The sequence below is a fragment of the Penicillium citrinum genome, assembly GCF_028827155.1.
Source record: "Penicillium citrinum strain IBT 23319 chromosome Unknown utg000002l:1.0-3833315.0:1.0-3834789.0, whole genome shotgun sequence".
In the NCBI taxonomy this organism is placed as follows: Eukaryota; Fungi; Ascomycota; class Eurotiomycetes; order Eurotiales; family Aspergillaceae; genus Penicillium; species Penicillium citrinum.
The window spans coordinates 3,514,258-3,539,526 of record NW_026622687.1 but is presented as its reverse complement, the minus strand read 5'-3'; the positions used below and the strand labels follow the sequence as shown (position 1 = coordinate 3,539,526).

At 43.7% G+C, this 25,269-nt stretch overlaps 11 protein-coding genes across 11 annotated transcripts; 2 read left to right on the top strand and 9 right to left on the bottom strand.

The window, feature by feature from the left end:
- Nucleotides 1-54: 54 nt before the first annotated feature.
- Nucleotides 55-1,226, bottom strand: N7469_003141 (MIND complex subunit MTW1; the record flags this gene model as incomplete). Its single annotated transcript, XM_056642061.1, has 3 exons — nt 55-663; nt 738-1,064; nt 1,173-1,226. 3 exons carry the CDS (start codon nt 1,224-1,226, stop codon nt 55-57), a joined length of 990 nt encoding a protein of 329 aa, XP_056504555.1.
- Nucleotides 1,227-1,915: 689 nt separating this feature from the next.
- On the top strand, nt 1,916-2,395 carry N7469_003140 (uncharacterized protein; the record flags this gene model as incomplete). The annotated part of the gene is made up of 1 exon (XM_056642060.1): nt 1,916-2,395. The coding sequence occupies one exon, from the start codon at nt 1,916-1,918 to the stop codon at nt 2,393-2,395; it is 480 nt and encodes a 159-aa protein (XP_056504554.1).
- Nucleotides 2,396-2,613: 218 nt separating this feature from the next.
- Nucleotides 2,614-3,246, bottom strand: N7469_003139 (CENP-X/MHF2 family protein; the record flags this gene model as incomplete). Its single annotated transcript, XM_056642059.1, has 1 exon — nt 2,614-3,246. One exon carries the CDS (start codon nt 3,244-3,246, stop codon nt 2,614-2,616), a length of 633 nt encoding a protein of 210 aa, XP_056504553.1.
- Nucleotides 3,247-3,562: 316 nt separating this feature from the next.
- N7469_003138 (uncharacterized protein) lies at nt 3,563-3,903 on the bottom strand (the record flags this gene model as incomplete). Its single annotated transcript, XM_056642058.1, has 2 exons — nt 3,563-3,830; nt 3,893-3,903. 2 exons carry the CDS (start codon nt 3,901-3,903, stop codon nt 3,563-3,565), a joined length of 279 nt encoding a protein of 92 aa, XP_056504552.1.
- Nucleotides 3,904-4,210: 307 nt separating this feature from the next.
- N7469_003137 (uncharacterized protein) lies at nt 4,211-4,795 on the bottom strand (the record flags this gene model as incomplete). The annotated part of the gene is made up of 1 exon (XM_056642057.1): nt 4,211-4,795. One exon carries the CDS (start codon nt 4,793-4,795, stop codon nt 4,211-4,213), a length of 585 nt encoding a protein of 194 aa, XP_056504551.1.
- Nucleotides 4,796-6,766: 1,971 nt separating this feature from the next.
- Nucleotides 6,767-7,503, bottom strand: N7469_003136 (ADP-ribose 1''-phosphate phosphatase; the record flags this gene model as incomplete). Its single annotated transcript, XM_056642056.1, has 3 exons — nt 6,767-7,231; nt 7,297-7,355; nt 7,407-7,503. The coding sequence occupies 3 exons, from the start codon at nt 7,501-7,503 to the stop codon at nt 6,767-6,769; spliced, it is 621 nt and encodes a 206-aa protein (XP_056504550.1).
- Nucleotides 7,504-7,972: 469 nt separating this feature from the next.
- N7469_003135 (MIF domain protein) lies at nt 7,973-9,122 on the bottom strand (the record flags this gene model as incomplete). The annotated part of the gene is made up of 2 exons (XM_056642055.1): nt 7,973-8,674; nt 8,748-9,122. The coding sequence occupies 2 exons, from the start codon at nt 9,120-9,122 to the stop codon at nt 7,973-7,975; spliced, it is 1,077 nt and encodes a 358-aa protein (XP_056504549.1).
- A 292-nt stretch (nt 9,123-9,414) lies between these two features.
- N7469_003134 (DUF504 domain-containing protein) lies at nt 9,415-9,976 on the bottom strand (the record flags this gene model as incomplete). Its single annotated transcript, XM_056642054.1, has 2 exons — nt 9,415-9,677; nt 9,796-9,976. The coding sequence occupies 2 exons, from the start codon at nt 9,974-9,976 to the stop codon at nt 9,415-9,417; spliced, it is 444 nt and encodes a 147-aa protein (XP_056504548.1).
- Nucleotides 9,977-17,539: 7,563 nt separating this feature from the next.
- Nucleotides 17,540-18,244, bottom strand: N7469_003133 (tetratricopeptide repeat protein; the record flags this gene model as incomplete). The annotated part of the gene is made up of 2 exons (XM_056642053.1): nt 17,540-17,815; nt 17,900-18,244. Coding segments are annotated over 2 exons (621 nt in total), but the record flags the coding sequence as incomplete, so codon positions are not given.
- A 1,484-nt stretch (nt 18,245-19,728) lies between these two features.
- Nucleotides 19,729-20,518, bottom strand: N7469_003132 (MARVEL domain-containing protein; the record flags this gene model as incomplete). Its single annotated transcript, XM_056642052.1, has 4 exons — nt 19,729-19,915; nt 19,979-20,113; nt 20,209-20,309; nt 20,375-20,518. The coding sequence occupies 4 exons, from the start codon at nt 20,516-20,518 to the stop codon at nt 19,729-19,731; spliced, it is 567 nt and encodes a 188-aa protein (XP_056504546.1).
- Nucleotides 20,519-21,709: 1,191 nt separating this feature from the next.
- N7469_003131 (lysophospholipase catalytic domain-containing protein) lies at nt 21,710-23,732 on the top strand (the record flags this gene model as incomplete). Its single annotated transcript, XM_056642051.1, has 3 exons — nt 21,710-22,426; nt 22,539-22,693; nt 22,774-23,732. Exons 1-3 carry the CDS (start codon nt 21,729-21,731, stop codon nt 23,730-23,732), a joined length of 1,812 nt encoding a protein of 603 aa, XP_056504545.1. The 5' UTR covers nt 21,710-21,728.
- Nucleotides 23,733-25,269: the final 1,537 nt, after the last annotated feature.

Sequence of the window (25,269 nt, the reverse complement as noted above, 5' to 3'; positions counted from 1 at the left end):
AAATAAAAATAAAAGTTCCAAATCTTCAGAAGAATTTCCTCTTTTCCCTTCGCTCTAGGAAGATTTCTTCTCCTGGGCCAGCATGTTCGCCACATTTTCAAGGGCATGGGCCTCGGTGATATCGATTCGACGGCCTGCAACGACAGGTCCGTCATCGCTCATAGCTAGCTGTCCAGCTCGTTCGAGATGCAGCCTGATGCGACTTTCAATATATTCTTTCCGTTCATCGCGCTTAGACTTGGACTCCATCTGTTCCAATGAACCGGGGAGGGCAGCCAATTTAGGCCGAAGCTGTGCGAGTGTCGCCCGCAATGCAGGGAGCTGAGAAAGAATGAAAGCTGTGTTGGTTGTAAGCGGGGCGTGTTTTGAATTAGATCCAGCGTCGACGCCAACACGGAGCTGGCGAGCAGCTGGGCTGGAAGTGAGGAAGGAAAGGTCAAGCTGGTTGGGATCTTTAGTTGCTTCGGTAGCCTCGGCCTTGTTGTTGGTCTTGGAGGTATCAAGGGTTGAAACTATTGATTTGAGTTGAGAGATGACGGCGTCGTTTCGCGCACACTCGTCTTTCAATGCTCGGTTAAACTTTTTCGTTTCGAGGAGCTTCTTTCGTTGGGCTTGTATGGTCTCTGGAGTGGGTGCGTCTGAGGAGCTGTTGAAAGAGAGGCCCTATAATTATATTATGTAAGTTAAATCGTTCGAATGGGCTTTTATGACAGGAAGATTCTCTGCGGTCACCGTACCTCGTAATGCTTAAGTTTCACCCACGACAGTAAGTCGTCTGGCACAGTGAAGATGTTTCTCAGCACATAGATCTCGAGCTTATCAAATGCCTTGTCGACATTGGCTTCGAGAAGAGTTTCCAGCTGGTGCAAGCCATTCTCAATTTCCAATTTCGCTTCTGGGTATATAATGTTTCCGTCTTCGTCGGCTTCGTGGATAACAGTCCCATTACTGTCGTGGGCAAATCCCAGCCGCTCAGGAGGCGTGTTTATAAGTCCTGATTCTAGACTTGAAATCGCTTGGTAAATCAAATTGTTGATTGAGTTGATAATGTCGTCAATCAGAGACTGAGGAAGTGGTGAGAAAGGCATTCATTCCCCTCTTGCAGCGCAAGGAGAGCGCTCCCAACGGAAGCCAACCCCGGCTTCGGGTCGAATTAAAAAGAATCGACTTACCAGCGGAGTGTAACTAAAATGCTCAGTGAGCAAGGAAGTAGTGGCATCGTTCATCGCGAAAATAAAAGGTTATTGCTGATTCTGTAAGACGCGCGCGCGTTTGCGGAGGAGAAAGACGCGCGGGGAAGAAAAACAGACCGCCTTTTGCTTTGAACACTTCTGCACTTCACATTCCACTCGGAGGTGGCCTGCATTCAATATGCATTCACCCGTGAAGATTGTTTGAGGAATGGACTCGATTTGAAATTGGCGAGGTCATTCTTCCATAGGTGGTTTTAGTGTTGACTCGACTTGATCTCGATGGTGGTACAAATCAGAGTTGAGACCAAATACCCTATACTCACGCCACAGCCACCAGCGGTGGCATTGAAGATGAGACCGGGAGGAAATGAAGGAGATTTCATATTTCAGTCTAAATTTTCTGCTTGTTCGAAATCTGCAGGTCCGAGGAGACGAATTCAAGTTGCTCTGGCAATGCATTCGAAGTGGCGACGGACTAGTAGTATATATTGACTTATAGAAATGGCCAGCTGTAGTAGATAACTTCTAGTACTAATATTCCATCAACCTGAATTCATACTGGCTCAAATAAACCTGAGCATTCACATTCAAGTTTCATTCCAATTTTGGCTCCCATACAGACACGGAGTAGTCACCAACCGTAAATGTAAGGCACCAGGTGTAATATTGTAGTATAAAACCAATGCTAACCTCGAGAATATTCATTGATACATCAACAGACCATGGCACAGTCTCGTCTCCGGGTCTTGGTGATAGTCTCCCAACGAAGTCCTCTTCTATCCAAAGCACGAGAATCTCCACAAGACCTCATCCTTCCAGCCCTTAGAGTCTTGAAGAAGAACCAGCTTATACAAGAGCCAATTCTCCCCTCTCAAACGAGACTTCTAGCTGGTCAAAATTGGCGGACACGAACATTTCTCGTCTTCGATATTGCAAATACAGACTACGATGTCATGCTGGGTCATCTACCTGAACATAACCAGCTCCCTGTTGTAGTCGCCCACTTCAGCAAAACAAAGACAGCATACATGGCGAATGCTGTGATATCACGACGAGTAAACCATGATGTTGGCATGTTGCATAATGCCAATGGGTTCGATGCACTCCCGCCTTACATTGAGGATCATACGTCGGGAAATCCACCGGCCTACCAAAACCCCCGGGACATCTCCATGCTGCGAGTCATATGGATCAAGCAGTAACTAGGGTGAGGATAATTAGGCCAAAAGGGAAATTGGAAAATATGTTGACAACGGTATATGATGCGATGCATATGAAGGTGTGGTATCTCGAACGCATAGTGAGCTGAATAAAAGAACAAGAATTCCTCAACGCCATATCCCCTGGAAGTTCATAATCAAAAGTCCATTGTAAGCTGTGGTGCCATTTTTTCCAAGTCTTCTACCTATGCGTGATATCGTTAGTTACCAGAGACACCATCGGTGAGCAAGAATGAGCGCGGGAATAAAATGGGATTTACCTCCAAGAAACCATCACTCGCACCTTTCCCCCCACGATTATCCGTTTCCGCCCGCTCATATGCTGCACGTGCAATGGCTTCTCTCACGAAAACATCCACATACTTGGCCACAACGGCATTGGCATCCTTGGCAACCTTAGTCTTCTCGTTGGTAAATTGTTGATGTAGTAATCGTGTCAACAATTTCGGTGGTATAGTCGGGTCGCTCGAGGCCACATCCTCGGATGGACTATTTGTTACAATTTCTGCAAGAATATAGTCCGGTTCTTGAGAGATTGAGCGTTCACGACTATGCACAGACGAAGCTGATTCCGAGCCCGAATCCGACTCGGCGGCAGATTCGGGCGGAGACTGGGCGCGCGGACGTTTTGTAGTAGTTGTGGCTTTGGATTTTGTTTGAGCAGATGCTTTAGAGGAGGATGCAGCGGTAGAGGCTTTTGTGGAGGTCTTGTTGGTTTTGGTATTTTTAGACTTGGGCTTGGGCGCGGATGTTGATGGTCCTGCGCTAGGTGCGCGACTGGGTGGTTTGAAGGGGAGTCGACGTTTCTTTTGGGCAGGTGGTTCGCCAGCCATTTTTTTTGGCTTTCGTGATGAGACTTTCGTCTCAATCTAGTCTTCTGGAACAAGAAAGGTGTAGTTGATGCCGATGCAAGATTGATGGAAGCAGTGAGTTCCGCGGCGCGAATCGCGGAGACGCGGTGTCAGGTGATGCATCCATCCACTTTCGGAAGCAAAGTGTATGAAATAGACAGACGACTTTGCCTTTTAACCCGTCATATTTCAAATAAGCTGGCATTGGTGATTCATATAATTCTGCTGGTCTTATATTAAGAAGTTCTACTCTAGTTTTGGTAAAGAAAAAGGTTGAGTTCAGGTCGTCCATGGATAGCTATTTAATGATACTACAACTATTATAAACGTAGTTGTTCTTAGATGCATTGATAACTATTTTCAAAAAAAAAATAGAATCTCCAGCAACTTTTTGGACAAAAAAAAACAAACAAAAAGAAACTCTCCCTCGGGGAATCGAACCCCGGTCTCCCGCGCTTATCGGTGTTAATGACAAGCGGAAATCATGACCACTAGACCAAGGAAGATGAGTTAGTCGAGTTACTGCTCGACCACTTGGTGCTGGTTGATGAAAATAGAACGTCTTACTATGAAATATAAATAAGAAAATGAGCTGAAGTGGCGGAGTTAAATATTTGCCAGTGCTTACGGCTCTGACATGTCAAATGAGAAAATGGTGTTGGAATATTCAAGAATTAGAGAGATAAGCGTAAACGAATGAAGAGAATGATGTTTACTTGCTCGATTGCTACCCTGTGATGGTAGTAAACTAGGACATCACTGGATGGTAGCAATATATATTTCTATATCGAACCAGCGCTCCAAGTTGTTCCAACCCCAACCTTGGGGCTGGAACATCTACGATAGACTGCAGGACGGAGAAAGACAGAGAGAACAACCTGTGTTTGAAAAAGACAAGGTTGTTAGTACTCATAGTCATCAAAAACATGGCATGCTAAAAACATACCTAGTTCTTGCTCTCGCACTGCTCAGCAAATTTCTCAATGTATCCAGGAATAGTCTTGCTCCAGAAGGTCTCGTCGGTGTCGAGGTCCTTAAGCTTCTCACACTGAGACTCGGACAGCTTGGAAACAGACGCGAGCTGCTGCATATGCTTCTGGTATACTGGGGCAGAAGCCTGGATAGCACAGGATCCCCACTCAAAGAGTCCCTGAGGATCATTGCACAAAGGCTGGTTACCCATAGAAGTGCACTTCTGCTCGACTGCGTCCTTGGCCTGTTCACGGACCTGGCTGAACACCTTCTTGTCGCTGGCGGAGATGTCGAGGTTCTTGTCGAGGTCGGAAATGAGCTTAGGGAAGACATCCTGGACCAGGTAGTCATTGTGCTCGTTGATAGTGGCATTGCACTTGTTCTTCTCGCAAACCTCATCATGGAATTGTTTGAGGAGCTTGACGGGCTTGAGGCCGATGGCCTGGGGGATCTCCTGGCAAGCCTTGGGGAGGGCGGGAAGGCTGGATGGGAAATGAGACTCTGCGGCGACAGAGGCAGAGACCAACGTGGCGACAGCGAGGGGGAGTGAAAGCTTCATGATGAATCGTGGATCGAGGATTATTCTTTGGTCTTTGTGAAAAGATGTTTCTGTTTCTTGTGCTCTGCTAGAGTCGTGAATGGTATTCTGGAGAGGGACATGATGCGGTCTTTATATTCTTTATAACCTTCACCAACACGTAGAACGTATAGCATATAATGCGCTCGTCTCAGATTGACTCTCAAAATTTCGTGTTGGATGTTTGATCAGCAATCCCTGGAGACTCAATAATGTGTTCATCCAGGCACCGTGGGATTCTTGCTCGTCAATATTCCCCCGCGGCCGTTTCGAGACCGACTCCACTCCGAAAAGCCTAAAAATTAAGCCATCACCACCACCTCGGTCATCTTGGGTTGTCCGGGGCCGTTTATGAACTTTTCACTGAATCCGGACTTCCAAGCAAATACCTGAGAAAATCATGTTTCAAGAATATCCAAGATCAGACAACCCAGTTTCCATTCGGCTGTGTTGGCTTTCCAGAATCCTGAGCTGATATCAGCCAGCATTGCTGTGTTAACTTTTTCAAATGTCTTCGTTTTTTTTAAAAAAAAACGAAAAATAAAAAAGAAACAACAGAAAACAATAAGATCCTCTGCATGTTTTGTGAGTAAAAACTTGTTTCTTTTTACCGAGTTTTCTTTAAATGAGTACAACCCTTCTTCAAGTTAGCCCGAAGTGTAGATCGCTTTTGCTGTCCGTACGAGATGTGTCTCCATATGCAGCTGAATGACTTCATAGTCACAGATTTGAAACAGATGACTCCCTCCTCACTGTACTCAAAGATTCGATTTCTAGTGCATTCCGGCGAGCAAGAATGGACCCTCATGTCCTTTGACTAAATCCTACATCATTAATTTGCATATCCAATTTCAGTCACTCAATTCAACATTCAAGAAACTGAGCGGGTGTTCTTCGAATAAGCACTCAAGTTTTATAGGTCATACGAGTACTTATAGTACTTGATCTGCTTTGATTTATGACAGACGGACCGGGAACATGATTCTAGCAGCCACATATTCCAATTACCATATAGACGGAGGGACCCGCAAGAAAGTCCCCTAGGCTCCCAGACACCACAGTGAAGAATTTGACTGATGGTGTTGCTAGTGTTGAGACTCAATTCATGACATGTGGAATATTCCCACATGCTAGTTCGATTTGTTAATTTGTGCCCAACGAAAGCCCAGGGGTGCCTGGATCTGGATGTAACTACCAATCAATCACGCTCAAACTTAGCAAAATGAGCATCAATTCATTTTATAGTAACCAGAAGGCCATGCGATGCTGAAACCTCATTGAGGTGTTCTTATAATGGGGGTATGTCATTCAATCCGGGGTCGAAGCTTCCTGTCTATCGAGGACCACAAATTAGCGAAAATCTAGAATAATACATATCTGATCACCGAGAACTCAGATCTAGCTCGAAAATGTTTTGTTCAAATATAATGAGACTCATTCCAGATGGAGTTGAACGTTCTATTTATAGTATTTGAACTATCGGGTACCCTTAGGTGCTGAGATGAAGCCAGAACTGCCCTGTATAGAAAATAATCTTGATGATAGTGACACTGATGTCAGTGTCGACACTTTCAGAGCTAATCAGGACCAAGGGTACTCCAAATACAGAGCACTCAAGGTACACTACAATCTCTTTGTGCCGAAAATTTCATACTTGAGCACCATAGCCTTCCTGTACGTTATATTATTGGGAAAGAGTAGCTGCAGATCAGGGTTCGAGCGGAAATACCCTTCACTTAGTCGTAGTTTCTCATTTTTGCATTCTGCGAAAATTAGCACTGGTGCTAATGATCATTGCCACATGATCACCATATTTTTATCTGCAGCAATTGTAGTCTAGAATATTCTTGGCTATCCTCGTTATATTCTCCAAAGATATGACTACTAAATAGCCAAAACGCATGTCATAGTGAATGGAGAAACACAAACAATTGTTTGATTCCCAGCCTCGCCTTATCCCCCTTCGGGATAGATGACAGTCATGCTTAACCCCAAATCATCAATAACCTCCCTCGTCTGATCCCAAGGAACAGCAAAAAGTCCAGAATTGAATTTGCAAGAGAACAGCTCCCCGGGTGGTGGTTGGTCATCATCATCACTTTCTCTCATCTGCTCCTTGAGCATAACGAGTTGCATATCCAAATCTTCCAAGGCAGCAGCGGTATGATTCAGAATCATCTCAGGAGAATCAACTCGACTTCCGAATCCACTGGATGTAAATAAACAGATAATCCAGTGTCGCTTTTTGCCGTTCTCGTAGTCTTCTGGTTGAGGGGGAATAACTAGTGCCGTGCCCAGAGGTAGACGCACAGAGATGGTATCTTCATCATCGCTTTGTAAATCCACAATGTCATGGTTGGCACTTTGCTCTTGATATTCTTCACAGTGCTCTTTGTAGCACTGGAATGCAGCTGGATACTATCATCCCTCGATGTAAGTCACGCGGCATATCAAATATAGGCACTCGTAAGAATAGAACGTACCTTCTGTTTAAAGGCCTTCGCAATACCAGCTCCCCATGACCCCTGAACATTACACGCATCTAATCACAATATTAGGCCAGATATTGCCAGGGGTAAAGATCTAGACTTACGAATCAGACATGATCCCTCCGGTGCATCGAACAGATCGCCACAGACTTCCTTCACTCTGCTTCCCTCATCCATGCTATCATCAGATTGGGAGCCCATGGTAGATAACGATGTAGGAAAGAGTCCCAATGGAAGCTGAAATTTGAGATGGAACTGTGCAGACGTTAAGCGCAGGGAAAACACGAGTTTGAGCTGTGGAGCCGCTGTGGGGCGCGGGGCATCGCAAATCGCGAAAGAAGTTTATCAATTGGAAGAAGGTCGAGAAGTGGAAAGTCTCATCGAAAATGATTGTCATGGTTGTCCATTGACATGGTTGTTCAGTATGATGCATGTTTTATTGATGAAGAGGCTGGAATTGGACTAAGGCTCTAAAAGGACGTGGCAAATGCTACAATGGCCAATATCGAATAGAATCGTGGGAAGTTTCTTACAGAGAAGAACTATGAGAATTGGATTAATGAATACAACTAGCCTCTTTTTTTTGGTTTCCTCCACGGTTCAGCTTGGATAATTCGTGGCCCAAGACGACGACACAATTATTTCTCCTATGTCAAACACTGCTGTCAATCTATGGGCCTCTCTGGTCCTCGTCCTCAAATCGGACCCTCTCTCTTTTTGGCTTCACGGCCTCCGTTTCCACCTTAGGAGATTCTTCTTCTTCTTCTTCATCCTTTGGAGAAGCAGTATGCCTATTACGAAGGCGTCGACGAACAAAACTTTGTACAGATTCTTTGACTCCAATTTGATGTCGTCGTTCGACGGCCGCTATATCATCGCTGGCGCTTATCGGGGTTCGACCAGCAGACGAAGATGCGGTAAAGCCCGAGGGAGGAGAAAGAGGACCACTGGTCCCGTCACTGCTTGATTTCAAACGTCGCCGCGAAAATGATCTCCCAATGGATTGAAAAAGATTCGGACTGCTTCCTTGTTCACTTCGTTCCATTCTAGATAGTTCGTTCCCGGCTGTTATCCCATTCGTAGCCAAATTGTCATGGGGTATTTGTATAAATACAATAACTCCGAGCTCGGGATTGATACCAAGTTGATCCTGCAATTCGTTGGAAATCATTTCGGTACTGCGCGCATTGATAGTTGGCGCGATAACATGAGGCAAGGAGTATATTTTCAACAGGTATACCGGGAGAGAAATGTTACCAAAAGAAAGTGCGGCGTCATGATTGATAGTCAGGAGTATTGCGGCCTCTGGGCGCTGGTATATCATAGCAAGATGCCTGGAAAAGTCCATCATCAACGTTCCGATGTTCGTGACCTATGGCAGAGAGTGATGGTGAGTATCCAAAGCCATTCAAGAAGCCCGGAGAGCAAATTCAATGCCTGCTTACCTTGGCGCTGGTCGTGAGCTCAGCAATCACTACCGAGTCCTGGATGATACGCTCTCGAGGAGAGTTATGAGAGCCACGACTGGAAAAGTATTCCTCGTAATAAGTTGATCTTGCCTCTGGCTTCTGGGTCATCGTGGGAAGTTCCTCGATACTTTTGCCCTTGGCATGTGCGATCGTGAGCCCGGCTGAATGTCGAACGACGGGAGCAATATTTTCATCTGAGAATAGAGAAGGGACTCTGGCTGGCCGTTCGGATTTGATGTTCCAGTCTCGGGAGTTAGGTCTTGCGAATACTGATCGACGGCTGTGTTCCTCAGGCTGGATATTGGTTGCGAGGGGTGGCAAGGCCGGCTTCTTTGACTTGGATGGTTCCATGATAGCTGAGTGATAGATAGAGTACTGAATTGATGGAGAGAAAAGAGGAGAAGAAATCGAGGAAAAAGAAAAAGATGGGAAACGGGCTAGTCCTTCCTTTGACATTCCCAATTTGGCAGGAACACTACAGAAGTTTTGAATTTGTACTGAGGGAAGGTGCGAAGTGGAACATGCTTTGAGTTTGAAATTCCAAAAGAGGAAATTAACAACTATATCAAAATCGATATTATCCATTTGAAAGTATTCTGCGTTTGGATTCGATGTCTGAATTGACTTATCAGGCATAACGAGCCTATTGCAAGAATGCCAACTCGCTAAAGGCTGAATTCCCACTATTAAAGATCTTATCGATGCGTCGTCGCCGATCCCAGACCACTTCCCCATTTGTGTGTCGAATGTAGAGGACACGATGTTGTGGAATGAATTCCTCATCGGTTGATTCCCTTTTCCAGCTATCCAGAGTGACCTCGAGTTGTCCCTCAAAACGATCGACAAATCCAATGATGTAGTCATTGCGCTCAAAATTGGAGTCCCACGTGATGCGGTTGATGATATCTATCAATGATCCTGTCAGTGAGCATGCTATATCATCTTGACTATCTTCAATGGAGGCATGGGACTCAGAAGTGATATCGATGTACAGGCCACTCATGCAGATACTGGAAAAACTCACCTCCTGCTGGACGGAGTCGATTTTCTCCAGTTCGGAGCTCTGGAGATGGACTTCGACGGTTCGGAGAACTTTTCAGAGGCTTTGTTGTACTGGGATGGGCTGGACTGGTGGGTTCTGATCTCTGAGTTGACAGATCAGTCTCCACAGATGGCAAGGCTTGAATATTTGGAATCGATGCCATGGTTCCTGTTCACGACGGTGTATATAATTATCATGAGGTATTTACTCATTTTGCGAACTGGACAAAGTATCTTTTATAATCGCTATTCCACAACTTCAGTTCTACAGTAGCCATCACGAATTCTGGCATTGTTTCTGGGCGTCTCGTAATTGTCTCTGATCAACGAACTAGTAGTACAATGACTCCCCAATGACTCACAATGGGCGCAGCCAAATGAGTCACCAAGGCAGACAGATAGCTGTGAGTTGATCCACTCAGGCAGAGAACGGTGCTATATTCTCGCATGCATTTAGGTCTATAATAGAATATGGCACTGGTAGTCATAGAAAGAAATACCGTATACTATAAGCAAGTAACCGTGCAAGCGGAGAAGCGAATACCCCGATGGAGTGCAAATTGGCAGAAAATTAGCATACCCGCGGGCGGTGCACACTAAAACTGTCAATGATTCGCCAGAAATTTAGATCCCGCTTGTGATTGGCCAAAATTGAGAAATTTGTGTAGTTTTGCAGTTCAAAATTAATCCACCATAATCCACGATCTCGAAAAATGGACCTGCCCAGTCCCATCCAGAAAAAGAAAACGCAAAAAGTAACTCCGATAGGGGGAATCGAACCCCCCGGCTGCCGTGTGAGAGACGGCGATGTTAGCCACTACACCATATCGGATTAATTGATGAAGACTGCAGCATTTTTTGGTTATATGAATCAACTCCAGCGCCCGTGGCTCCTTCCCCGTGCGTGGTAGTATATCGGTTTCGACCTCTTCTTTCTATTCTAACGCTTCTACAATCTCGTTTTTCGCCCCTCAACCCCGGTTACTGCAGCTGAGGCATTTTTCCTATTGATCTGGCTCGCAGATCTCCGGGGCTTCGCCACGTCCATTTCTGGAGCCTGCTTCGCGTCTTCGTGCCGGTTTCGCAGCACGATTCTTGTGATGAATCCACCGTATTCTCCGGAGGGATTTCGTCCGTTGATTCCGAGGGCGGCTCTAGTGATGAGACGGTCTGTGGCGACGACCGCTGGCACCATCGCTGTCTGAGGTGTTGATTCCCTGGCCGATATTTGGCCGTTGTCAGATATATATGATATCATCTTATTCAAGGGGTTGTAGGCTATAATTAGTCTGGCGAATATCTGTAGCGGTGTAGTGATTTTGTCAGGATCGTGAGACCATTTCACACAGTATTATCCCTCTTGATCGTTAGAGGTTTGTCCTCTTCACTGAAGAATCTAATAAACCATCCTAGTTTGCTAGATGCTCTTGATAGGGAAACTTGGGAGTAGGAAGTGATTCTCCAATTCAAGGTGAGTAACCCCGGGCCCATAACCTGTTGGACAAGAATAGATTGGTTCTTGTTGGTTGGCTTCTTAGAAGCTATTTCTATCTTTACAGGGTAGGATGCTGTATATATATCATTTCCAATCCCTGCCGCACGGTTCAGCCACCGTGATATTCAACAGGCAACCCCAAACTCTGCCTGGATAGCCAATGGGCAGGCTCTGAAGACGAAAACCCAACCCGAATTTTGTCGAGGTCTAGATATACATATTGCCTTGGCCTTGCTTCTATGTCCACTGCTTCAAGACTTAGGGTCATTTTGTTAGAGCCTTGACACAGTTCTCGGGAGCCCTGCCGCTTCCAGGGTAAGTATGGTCATTTCTTCGGACTGGTGGTTTCCTAGCCACGTTTGCGTTTGAAATACTACTTTAGCAGGCCGAGCAGTTTCGGCGAGTTACAAAGTATGCCCGCAAGTATATCTTTTTTGTTTACTGCCAAAGACTGATCAGATCTTTTAGAAGGGGGTTGGGTGACCAGCCTGGCAAGCTAGTTGAACCTGACGTATAAGGGCCCCTAGACTTTTTGTAATATCTTCCTATGTTACATTGAGTAAGCGCAGAGTTAGGATTGGTAGGCATTCATCCCTGTATAGCTGAAATGAGGAGGTAGAGAACGAGCCGTATTGGCATGGCAAAGAATTGATATGGATCGTCATTAATGCTTGCATTGTATGAATATCCTACTATACCATAGTAAAATAGTGCCCTACGACTAATCCCGGATTTTATTAAAAGTAGTTGAGCCTTTGCATTCGAATAGAAAGTCAAGTATACATGATAAATCTCAAGGATAAAAACCTATCATAGGTATTCGATGTACAAAAACTTCCTTTATATTCCTCTGTAACTCCTAGCTCTTAGTTCTTCCGGCACTATTTGCAGTACATCAGCGACTATAGACGTCCCGTAGAGTAAATCACTTACATAACCCCAGCATCCTGGGCAGTCAGCAGTGCAGTCAAGTAGGGGACAGCAGTCAAGCCCAATAGACGGATTGCAGCGCAGTCCAGGCTTATCCTGGCAGCTAATAACAGGTGTATTGTCATAGATAGGACTGCACGACTCAGAGTATCCAGCACTGAGAACTGAAGCTGCAAATGGAAGCACTGCAACGAATCTCATACTGAATTTGTTAACCAATATAATAAAAAGGTGATTTATCAATGGTATTTGCTTTGCAAGCATGGATTGCAACTAAGAAATTTGGGTTTCAAGCTGAGAAATAGCATCTTCTTTATATGTTTTCAATGCGGTGTAATTACGTTTGTCATTAAGTCATGTCTGGAATGAGCTCATTATCTATATACATCTATGACTCTTTACGTCGTTTATTGGTTCTAGGCATCTGGTATATGACTTCACTTCGTACCATTGTGTCGTTCGCTTGACATAGTGCTTCAATGGAAAGAACACAAGCTTGCTGTCCCTACGTAGCACATACATTCGTGCCCCAGTAAGCTACATGACAACGGCTTAGCGCTACATCCGGAAGCAATCGGCAGAGGACAATTTATATACTTAAGAACCATGGGAGTCTTCTGCCAGCTGATGTCGAACGAATATGTATTTTGGCCGCTCTAGGAGCAGTGTGGCTTTCGATAGAACCGCCGCAGTCGGAAAAATGTTCACTTCCATGGATATATCGCTCTAAAACCCCGGTAAGGAATCGCGGTGCTATATAGTGCGGGAAGATCCGCACTATATAGCACCGCGATAAATATTTGAATTACGAGCATTGAGGCAAGTTGGATAGATCTAGGACTCTTCTACTACTAGCCCTAGCTGGCTTGTCACCCTTTACGCCAGAAATCAGATGGCGCTCCACATGTTGTCATGTAATAAGAGTTGCCGCGCGAGAGGCGATTCATCATTCAAACAAGCGGGGATAGTACTTAATTAAGCTGATTGTCGCGATCGGACATAGTTGCTCAATACTTAAACTTAATTAGGGGGCAATAGTTGCACAAGGATCTCATTGATTCCATAGCCGTATTCCACCATTGGTTGGACATACGGACATACCAGCCCAAAACCCTACCAGAGATTAATCAACTCAGGTTCAACTGAAAAAGTCCTCCTGCTGACACGAACCAAGTGCGGACGACGACTTGGCGATAAATGAGTGCTGTCCCGGTTGTTCGAACAAAGACAAGCGTAACTTTCGGAACGGCCCTGCGCCTCGACCATGGAATCTCCAAGTACAGTGTGCCAACAAGCCTCTATGATCGGACAACACTATATACGAGCAACTTGCCGATTGCGGAAAATATTTTGACTATATGATGTTATGTCGCTTTACCAATCACGAAAGTGCTTGGCCTAGGCGATTCTTTCTCCAAGATAGGTGTCAAGTGCCTGTTTTTGACTCCATGCCGGTCTCAAAAAGGTCTATCTAGATACCTCAGTACTCGTTATGCAAACATCTGCTAGACTTGCGAGTTCTGCTATCTTCTTGCTATGCCATCTCAACTAGTTCGAATATGCACCATAGGAATATATATCCTAATCTCCGTTCTTTTCAAGGCGTTAACAGGATATTTCAATATAGGGCGCCTGTACTTGATACTTTCTCCGCTTGAATCCAAAATATTTTCAAAATGCCATAGTCGTCTGTACACCAAAATAAAACCAAACAAAGTTACGAGATCTTTGAATCCGCAACCGCCGACTTGCGCAGGAAGTTGAGAACCCAGGAACGATCTAAAATTTCCCACCATCACCTTTTTAGCGTGGTGTTCAATGTCCTAGCTGTAGTGCAGTTGGCGGTTGGAGCAACAATCACCGCATTAGGGCCCTTGGCTAACAAGCATATGTTGGCCATCACTATTATAGGGGCTCTGAACGCAGTTGTTGCCGGCATCCTTGCCCTAATGAAAGAGACGTGGTCTACCACAGCAGCTTAGGAATGATATAACGGAGATCAGCAAGGTGCTGACATTCATTCACAACACGGGTATTCGACTCAAATACAGCGATAACGATTACCCAATTAGTAAGGTTATGTGACTTATTGATGACGTGCTCGGCCGGTACACAACAATGTGCGAAATACTCGAGAGAAATCAGCCTGATTCATACGCTAGCGGAAATATATCTCAGAATCAGGCAACCAATGAACCTCTCGAAAGAAGGATAAGAGGAACAATATCTTGGCAAAGGACCGCCAACCGGATGAAGAGATGGGCCATAACCTTTCACGCCGATCGTTTCAGTACGGTCTCTTCTGACTGAGTGCCATTCCCATTCACAAAGGATGTTTTCCAATGAGCACAATTCAGTAATCTTACTGCCCCAGGTTTGTTACTCCTCATTCTCTGATCGTATTCACAAGTTGAGCTTCCGTATGCAAGAGATACATGTACTGAATATACGTTGAGCTCGTTAAGTAAACATATTCCAGTCAGAGACCTGTAATGTATTACATATAGTTGACCTTAAGCGAAAATAGTGGCGCAATAGCCTAATTGTTGTAGCTTAACCATAAACTATCACAATTTTGAGTACGTTACATGATAGGAGCTCGGATGATCATTCATGGCGCTGGCTATCATTGCTTAGACTCGATTTTTGTAGATTCAACCTAGATCAGAAGCAACCGTGGCACTCGGTCATCATGGGGGTACAAAGAAAAGCGGAAAATCCACCTGCCAATCTAGAACAGAGTCGCTATAATGAACGCCTCATATATGAGCGCAAGACTACTGTCAATTGTGAAGATAGGACATGTAACTGATTTGTAACAGCAATAAGTCGGTGATGCGGGGTTGACACATGGTTGACCTTTGGCTTGGAAAGTATGGACGTAGCAGCAATGATGTACTTTCAATGCATTGCATATTGTAGAACAGCTGTCAGACCTGGGAAATGGCCAATGAAGCCCACTAGAATATCCCGGGGCTCCTTATTTGGGGTCGGACCGCGGTTCTAACCCGCGAACGTAGTTGAACCTCTAAGCAGCGGTCATGAGACGTAGTTTGATAGCAATAATCAGGATCTCATGTAGTGAATCATACATAGTGCTCGATGTCAGACTTACGCAAGGGTAGGTCTGGACTCTGGCGATGTCAATTGTAAATGTAGCTTGGGGTTTTTGCCCTTGGATAGATGGCAGGTATTGGCTATAAAAGACACTGCTTTCTCATACATGACTAGATTTTGGACGCTTAGCTCTCAAGAAAAAAAAGATTTTCTGAGACTTTAAACAGAAAGCAGTCTGTCACAATGAAACCCACTCTATTTGTTCTAAGCTTGACCACCACCACTGCTCTTGCTGGTAGCACCTGCTGCAACCGTGGCCAGTATTATTGTGGCTGGGCTCTCAACCAAGTTGCAAACCCCCCCTAGTACGGTAACCTTTCTGGCTGGAAAAATATTCACAAACAGTTGTTGGAGATAGATATATCAGCTGCTAACCTATTAAAGCCTATCAAGCCAATGCAATCTATTTATGTGACAACCCCGGTGGCGATCAAAGTTTCGTTCGGGGTTGCCCAAATGGATGTGTTGGCCAAGCTCAATGCATTGGTGGCCTTGGTGGTGGCCTTGGTGGCCAGTTTTGATCTATTCTCCCGCAAGGACATTGACAAACTGCACTATTTCTGAGTTTTTGTTGGAATCAACTAGGATGTGCTGTAGTATAGGGTTTACTACTTCCCATGCTGATCTATCGAAGAAAAGTCAGTTCAATACTTCTGACTTCTGGCAATCTGAGCTTGACCTGGTCGCTGTCTGCTTCGTTAGCTGTGTGTGAGGGATCAAACTTAATAATGTCTGTTGCTTTTGCCATAGTATAGGATTTCACTAATCTGAGATGTACCTATACTGTCTGAAGTAATGATCTCGAGATTTATTATCCAATAATCTAAGGACCCTGCTCCAGCTACACTGACCTTCAAATAAAGTCACAAACACACGATAGACTCGTGGTACCCATTTATCAACCAATATATAAAGACACCATCGCCTTCTATATATTCGCCATACAATGTTTTATTGCACCTAAAGAGTTTCATGTGTTATTTCAATTTCCTCTCATTTTTGGAAGAGAAAATGTATCTAAGTTGCCGCCTACTCAACTATCTATGCGAATTCTTGTGAGCATTAAATATCTTCTTTAGTTCCTTATAATTGTGATTTATTATTCATTGGCTTACTATCAAAAATACCTGTCAGTCTCAGTCAAAGATTATAGGTTTCCAGTCCACTTCCCCATCTAAGAAGAGGCTAAAGCTTAATTTGCCAGTTCCAGGATATCAAAATAGAAGATATCCCTGTTGTTAGGGTATACCACTTTCAGCATACCACTTCTTTATATTGTCAATCAGCAATTTGTTGATATATTCCAAGACCTTATCCTAGACCTGCTTATCAATAATGACTGTACTAGGCTTACAATATTGGTAAGTCTATCCAATAGGATAAGAGATAGAGAAAAGTTTTGCCAAATCGAGACTTATTTAAGGTTTCTGGAGTTTTCGTATAGGATATAGATATTGTGGCCAACTGAGTATACAGTATACTTTGTTGGTATAGTACTGGAACCCTATTTGATATAGGAGTTACCTTAGTACCAATTATATTTAAGTAATATTTCCTCTTAATTATATTAAGTGATATCCCTAAATATATATTGTATAGGCTTTAGTATTACTATTGGGAATCCAGAAAAGTGCTGTTTTGCTTTATATACAATACCACTTAATATGAAATATTATACAGAATGTCATAATGTAATACTTCTACTTTGATTTAAGATGTTTTCTTTAAATCTATATACTACATTGTTCTGATATATAAAATACGTAGGATAACTTGGAAATTCCCTGCTATCAGTTTATATAGTGTACTATATAGTACATATTATAGATATAAGGTTATTTAACCTGTGGGGCCTTGGGACATAAAGCGAATCCCCTGACAGCGTAGAATTATCTAAGGCAAGAAGGGTAAATATACCAAATGCCTTCCAGAATACTTGACAAGCTTGGTTTCATGTTTTAATATGCTCTTCATGAGGACCTATATTGCGAAAACGGCAACATAGAGTAACCCATACAATCCTGGCATCACACGCAACAGGAGTATTCTTCGGGTACATGTCCATACTGGCTAATTGTACTATGAAAGCAGAGCTTGCTACGAAGCAAAATATTGTATGCAAATGGATGGCTCGTCTATTCATTAATGTTCAACTTCTGTTTCCCATTGCAACAAAATTTCAGAACTAGATAAGATCCGGTGATGATTGAGGCCCAGTATTTGCTTCTGTTTGGCTAGGCAATTTCGCAGTAAATTGAGGGCTTGGGTTCCATGACATGAAGATTTTCAGGCGAATGCGAGGCCCACCGTCGGGATGGTCCACGCCGAGTTTCGTCTTACGAGCCTTCAGAACCTGCACATTGAGCTGCTCCGCCTTATTCCATCGGTCCTGGCTCCAGAATGTCATCGCAATGTTGGCCATGCTTCTTAGCGTCTCCATTCCAAGCTTTGTCTGGCGAATCTACTGGATCTGCATCTTGAGCTTTTCTGTCTAGTTTCGTCAGTATTGATTACCATATATCGTGGTTAGATTGGCTATATTAACTAGTATACTAGAATAGTCTACACCGAATTTCGTTTTACAAGTTTTCAGAATCTGTATATTGAACTGCTCCATCTTATTCCATCGATCTTGATTCCAAAATATCGATACTAGGTTGGCCATATTTCTGAATATATCGGAATGGTCCATTCCAAACTTCGTTCTACGAGTCTCTAGAATCTGCATCTCGAATTGCTCCACCTTATTCCACCGATTCTGGTTCGAGAACATCGTCGTAAAATTGACCATATGTTCTAGTATTTCGGAATAGTCCTCTCCTAATTTTGTCTTGTTTGTGTTCAAGATCTGTATTTCGATCTGCTCTGCCTCACCCCATCGGCCCTGGTTCCTATAAACTGTCGGAATAGTCTATATCGAATTTCCTTATACAAACATTCAGAACTTGCAAATAGAACTGCTCCGTCTCCCAACATCGGTTCTCGAATAAATATACTCTTGCCAATATCGCAGTATCCGCAAAAACTTCTTTATTCTCGATATCTAGTAATTCCATTTTCTGCTATCTAAATTTCAAACCTGTATCCCTCAAATCTGCGATACTACGACTTTCCAATATATACTATTCACCGTTATAAAAAAATAGCCCAGGGCAATAAAAGTCTTTTGTAAATCTGACCGTTGAACCACCGCTGCTCGAACAAATAAAAAAAATAAGCGGTATCTCCCCGAATTTTGACATTCACCGGTGGAAAACTTTTGATTTAAATTGTTGATAAATAAAAATATTCTTGTTTTTTCTATAGAAACATTTTTGCCAATCAGAATTTTCCGCCGTCAACTCTGGCTAGCCTAGTTCTATCCGAGACTAACATCGACATCCGCATCCAGCACCAAATTGGTGTGGAATAGTCGGCGTGGAAACAGCATGGTTTTTTGCCCTAAAGTGCACGACAGACCGTGATCTTTTCACAGTCACCCCCATTTACATCATGTCGGATTAATTGTTAAAGACTGAAGCATTATTTGGCTATATGTACATATTGTAGAGCAATCTATCATCTCCCACACATGCACGTGGTCGTATAGCTTCATTTCAGGCGATCTTCCGCTGCAAGGTGGGCATACCTTCCATTTATAACTTTTTGAAGACTATAACTTACGCAAAATCCATTTGTGTTTGGAGTGAATGGAATATACAGATTACAGATCGCGTTTTTAGCTCTTAGAAACTTACCCCGTCAGCTAGATCCCGAAAATGATTCAGCAATGATTTTTTGGTTGGCGACACAGCTGCAATCTTTATAATAGTCGGATCAGATTCCGACTCAGCTTCCTAATTCTTAAGAAAAAGCAAAGCAGTAGTATCGAATATATTGATTAGCTCTCTACAATCCTCCAAAGATCCTCTATAATCTACTCGAAAACTTCTTGATTCATCGGACAAACGTCGTTGTACATAACAGTATTCCATAATATTCTCATATGTATTGGAACCTAAGCTGAGGCCTGGTCTAGTTATTGTAGACTATTATTCTCTACACTATGTTAAATTATAGAGAAATATACAAAGTAGGAAAAGTAGCGAATAGAATACTATCGGCGGTGGCGGGGAATTTAGTATGCGCTCTTAATAAGGTGCGAGTAACATTCATCAGGAGCAATTTGGTTGATATATGACATTACCATGATTAGAAATCAGGTACAAGATACTCAGAAACGAAGAACACCATTAAGCTCACCCGCGAGGAAACTCAATAAGCGCACAAACAGACCACAAAGCCGAAAAAAAAAGGCTCAGCCCAAAATTGTTCTTTGGCCATATAACTCCAAGATCCCACGTGAAAGGAGCATCTCAACGGACATGACTGATGTCAGACTTGAGCGGGCTCACCATTCATTCCCGGCGCAGAGCCGGCGCTAGGGGTCGTAGCAGTTGCACCGTTGGCGCCGGAACTTATTGCACCGTTTGGTTTTTCAGGGTGGGTAATGGCAGATGTATGCCAACTGCCGATATAAACATTGGCGATTTCCAAGCACAAGCCACAGAAGGTCCAAAAGCTTACAAAAGAAATCAGAATATGTGCTCAGGTATTAAGAAAGGGAAACTGATTAACGACTTACAACGAGAGGAAAGAGAATGCTTCAATGGCATTCCTCCTTTTGCAACTAGTATTTAGATCCCATATGAAGAAAGAGCATCCGGAGCCACCTAAAAAGTCATCCGTTTGGGCAACGAAGATGAATGCTGATAGCCATCTATGTATCCTAGTGCATCAGATTCACGTAGTCTGATAAAGTATTTGCTGATCGCCAGCAATTGAGGAAGTTGGAGGGCGAAGGGTCTAACATACAGCGCATAGAAGATTATGTCCAATGGAAGCATATAACCGCGGTTACGATGCATACATGCGGTGAAGAGAGCGGGAATGTAAAATACTGTAGTGAGCACTGCCTACGCAAGCAAAGTCAGTACGATATTACCAGTTCGAAATATTGAAAAAAAGTACTAGTACTCACAATAACAAGGGTGAAGATGGCCCGGTAGCCTTTCAGGTGAGCGACTACCCATGCAGTGAGGCCCAAAGTGATTACTGCGCTGATCCATAGGAGTAGGCGAACAGCAAACAAAAATGGCCGTATATAGTCTGCGTGATCCTTCATAATTATGGATGCTGGGTTTCGTAGTTGGGACGATGAAGTTGTTGCGAGAAAATAATCCTTTTAAAATACCTTGAGCGAGCCGCTAGATAAGAAATCCGAAGTCAATGACGCCAGTGAGAGCTCTATCATATATAACCAAGGCAGGATAAAGAACGCTGCTATCATTCTCCAGATATCAGGTGATGAGCCGCTGATAGTCAAAATTCTCATTCACAGCGTTATTTGATCAAGCTCGGCGTGGCGCATCATGTCGGCTGATCGATTGCTTCCAGAAACGGAAATAATGATGACTGTCTCTAAGAACTAAAATCCAAGATGGATTTGCTGGCCTACACCACAAAGAACCCAATTTGCTTCCCTCCACTAAAGTAAATCAGGAGATTTAATTCAGAACAGGAACGTTCATAGCCGGTCACTGCGGACACCGGGGTACAAGTGGGAGAAATGCCCGTGGATGGTCTGAAAACAGACAGTTCGAAAGGTGCCAAGCTGCACTAAAAGTTCACCCACTTTACTGGTCACTCATAACAAGGCCACTGCTGAACATTTTTTGCGTATGATATGGTGTTGCGAGTCAATAAAGAATAGAATTGCCAAATACGTAGCAAACTGACTTCCAGTAGGTCGTGATACTCCAAAGTCAAAGGATCGTGTGACCATATTGCGACAGTACTTAAAAGAGGTCGATTGATTTGATTGATACTATCTATTCCTAAATAAAACCCTGGCCAGACCCATATAGATCTTGTGCAAACGCAGGATCGATCATCTGCACGATTCAAACCTCTAGTAGCGGATTTGCTACCAAGGTACCGTAGCAACCAATGAGATCTATGAGTATAACCATCATGATTCAGTGGCGTGTAGACCGTCAATCAGCTCTTAAGGCTATTTCAACTTTCGACTTCGGCCATTATATTTAATTGGCTCTTTGTATTAGTTGAGCTCTCGTTTCCATCCCTCTCTTCATTTGGTGGTATGCGCAGGTCATGACCGCGATGGTGACTCCCACCACCCTTTTGTTTCACTGGTAGTATTCAGAACGTAAATCCATTATCCCTTTTGAGTAGTTCATTTTTCTGATCAGTATTTAAATGTAAATGGCAACTCTCTCTGCCCTCTTCAGCTAAATCCATCTAACGAACGTTGGCCATATCCCGCCGAATATCCCTGTGATTTGCTACCCAATAGCCGCGACTTCACTATTGTAATGTTGAGCTGGAAGATATGGATTTTTATTCTTTTTTTTGCTGTTTTCACCTCTGGCCTTTCGGGTTTGGCCAATTCTCAACTTAGTACCCCTCCTAGTACTCTTATTTTTAGAGCCTTGCCAAACGCACCCGATGGATATACACCAAAAGACGTACAATGCCCGTCCACAAATCCTAGCGTGCGAGATGCAGGAAATATTAGCCAGCACGAAAGGAATTGGCTACAGAACCGTAAAGGCAAAAGGCTGAAGGCAATGCAGGCCTTTCTCACACGGTTGAAAATTCCGGACTTCAACGTTACCCAATATTTTGCAGAGTCCGATGCAGAATCTCTACCTAACATTGGGATTGCATTCTCGGGAGGCGGCTACCGGGCTTTGCTCAACGGAGCTGGGGCATTTGCTGCATTTGATCAACGGACGAGCAGGTCGACTATGCCAGGTCACCTAGGCGGATTGGTGCAATCAACTACCTATATTTCCGGCCTCAGTGGTGGTTCCTGGCTGGTCGGATCGATTTATACAAACAATTTTACTACCGTGACTGCAATGTTGAATTCTAATGCCAGTGGTGTTTGGGAATTTGATCAATCAGTTCTAAATGGACCTACTGGTGATGCAGGCTACTTTCGTCAACTTCACAAAACTGTGAATGGCAAAGAGGAGGCCGGATTCCCTGTTTCAATTACTGACTACTGGTACGTAGCTACCATTGTCCGCCCGAGATAATTGCCATACCTTGGCTGTTGGCTGCTGAATATCTACCCCCGACCAGATTTGACAGAGGAATATTAATAATTAATTTCCCAGGGGCCGCGGGCTATCCTTCCAATTGGTGAATGCTAGTGAGGGCGGTCCTGCATATACATGGTCATCTATCGCTTCAACAACGCAATTTGCTGATGGAAATATGCCAATGCCTATCATTATTGCTCTTGAAAGGAACCCTTCAGAGCGGAATCTAAGTGAGTATACTTGGTCTTTTACAATGATGCATATATTCTGCTGTAACTCTGCTAAATTGCTTGTTTTCAACACCAAACAGCGTTGAATTCTTCCGTCTACGAGATAAATCCATGGGAACTGGGTACATGGGATCCAACAACCTATGGATTCATGCCACTACAATTTTTAGGGTCGAATTTCACAAAAGGCGGGCTAGCAAATGACACCTGCATATCCGGATTCGATAATGCTGGATTCATCATGGGTACATCTTCTTCCTTGTTCAATCAAGCCTTGCTTCAAATCAACAACACCGATGCTCAACGCACGTTGAAGAGCCTCACCACATCGCTTCTACAACAACTCAATGAATCTTCAAATGACGTTTCAGTATATGAACCCAATCCATTTCTCGGCTTCAATAAAGCGAACAATCCAAATTCCCAAGCAAAGGCTCTGATCCTCGTTGATGGCGGCGAGGACTTACAGAATATTCCCTTTCACCCACTCCTACAAGCCAATCGCAAGGTCGACGTTGTCTTCGCCATTGACAGTTCGGCAGACACACTGACACGGTGGCCTAACGGGACCAGCATGGTGGCTACCTATCAGCGCAATAGTAACTCCTCAAGTATTGCGAATGGGACTGCGTTTCCCTCTGTTCCAGATCAGAACTCATTTGTCAATCTGGGACTGAATAGACGGCCCACATTTTTTGGCTGTGATCCATTTAATAGCACAGGCAAGCCTCCAGCTCCATTGGTCGTCTACATTCCGAATAGCCCATATACCTACATGTCAAACATCTCAACATTGACACTGGAGCTCAACGATACTGAACGGGACCAACTGGTGCTCAATGGATACAACGTAGCTACCATGGGAAATTCTACTGAATGGGGCACTTGCATTGGTTGTGCGATCATTAGCCGTAGCCTGCATCGAACTAATACGTCGATACCAAGTGCGTGTGCGGACTGTTTTCACCAATATTGTTGGAATGGCAGCATCAATGCATCCACTCCAGAGGTTTACCAACCGAGTCTGAAGAAACAGTAAGCAACCCTGTCGGCGGAGACACGTTGAGCCGGACTCAAATCTTTCGATCAGCTTCAACACACTCAAGTGATTCGTCATATCGTTCCACATTTTCCTGCGTCATTTGGCATAGCAAAATGTCGCTGTTTCTTGCTTATAAGCTAGTGCAGTCGCTCGTTCGATTGGATGTTTTATTATCTCTCGTTGAGAACCGATTCTTTACCGCTGGTGACCATATAACGTCATTGTGGCAGGGCATATCCTAGTATCCAAGGGAGGGACTGCTTTATATATGATTGCGTTTGTATGAAAATGGTTTCTCCTTGCAAATATTGAGCCAACTGCACGGTACCGATTACACATCGCGGAAATTCCACCAGATCCCCTATTTACGCCATATTTGATTAGTTTTTAAAAATTCCTGGAATATTTGGTAACATGAATCAACAAGATAGCATGGATGTATACAGTTCGAAAAGTGGAATCGAACAGCTCGGCCTTCCCGTTCAATCCCTCGAGCCTGGTCATTATGGGCGTATTGCTCGAACGATGATTTGAAAATATGACGAGGTCTATTTGCATCCAAGTCATTCTTCTCTCTCTGGTTTTCATTGCCTCTTTTCTCGGCACTGGTACTTAATGAAGTAAAAGAACAAGTTTGGAGTCTCAAATTTCTCTCTCATGAGCTCATTTGTATCTGTAGTAATACTTTAAGCCTTGAGATTCGGTCACAATGGTATACTGCACTGTGCTCTTCCTAAGCAATATTACATACTGAAACGGAGGTGCAGGTGGAAGTACAAGTCTGCGAACCAAGTACGTCCACTGGGGGTAGTGGATGATACAGAGGGAGACCCTCTAGTAGGGGAGGGTATAGAAGAAGAAAGGGTCTGAATTGCTTTCTAACATCAACATTGTGGCTTTATACCATACAATAATCTCGCTTATCACAAATAAGATAGATGACATATTCCCCACTACAATATTTACAAAATAGCCTTCTACTGGTTTACGGTAATTGTGGTGTCTGATTGGGACTGTAGATTTGACGAACACTGTGGAAGCCTTCTAAATGATGCCTGACTGCTACCTCCCTAGCTGTCTGTACGGTAGCAAGCAAAGCTATGAGTGGAAGAAAACAATATCGCGGGATCGAAATTGACCAATTCATTCTAACTATATCAAATATCATCGATAAGTAGTATGGCCGGAAAACAAGACACAAATTTGTTCAAAAGCATGGTGACACAAAGTAGATGTAAGAAATCAATAACACAAAGTAAATTTCAGAAAAGAGCACTGGAAAAACAAAAAGCACTGCCACGTAAGGTCAAGTTCCAAGGATACCAGGCAGGTTCTTCACATGATAGTCCATTCTCATCTTCCGATGTAAGATTAATTATGCATTCAAATACACCTGCACCTTCTTGATAAGATGAAAAGGAAGAAGAATAATCGTGAAAGCGAGTTCCTCATTCCCTCACATGATTTGAGCCTCGAGCATTAGTTTTGGATCTAGCTCAAGGCAATAGATTAGTAGTTCGCAAAAGAGTTCTCC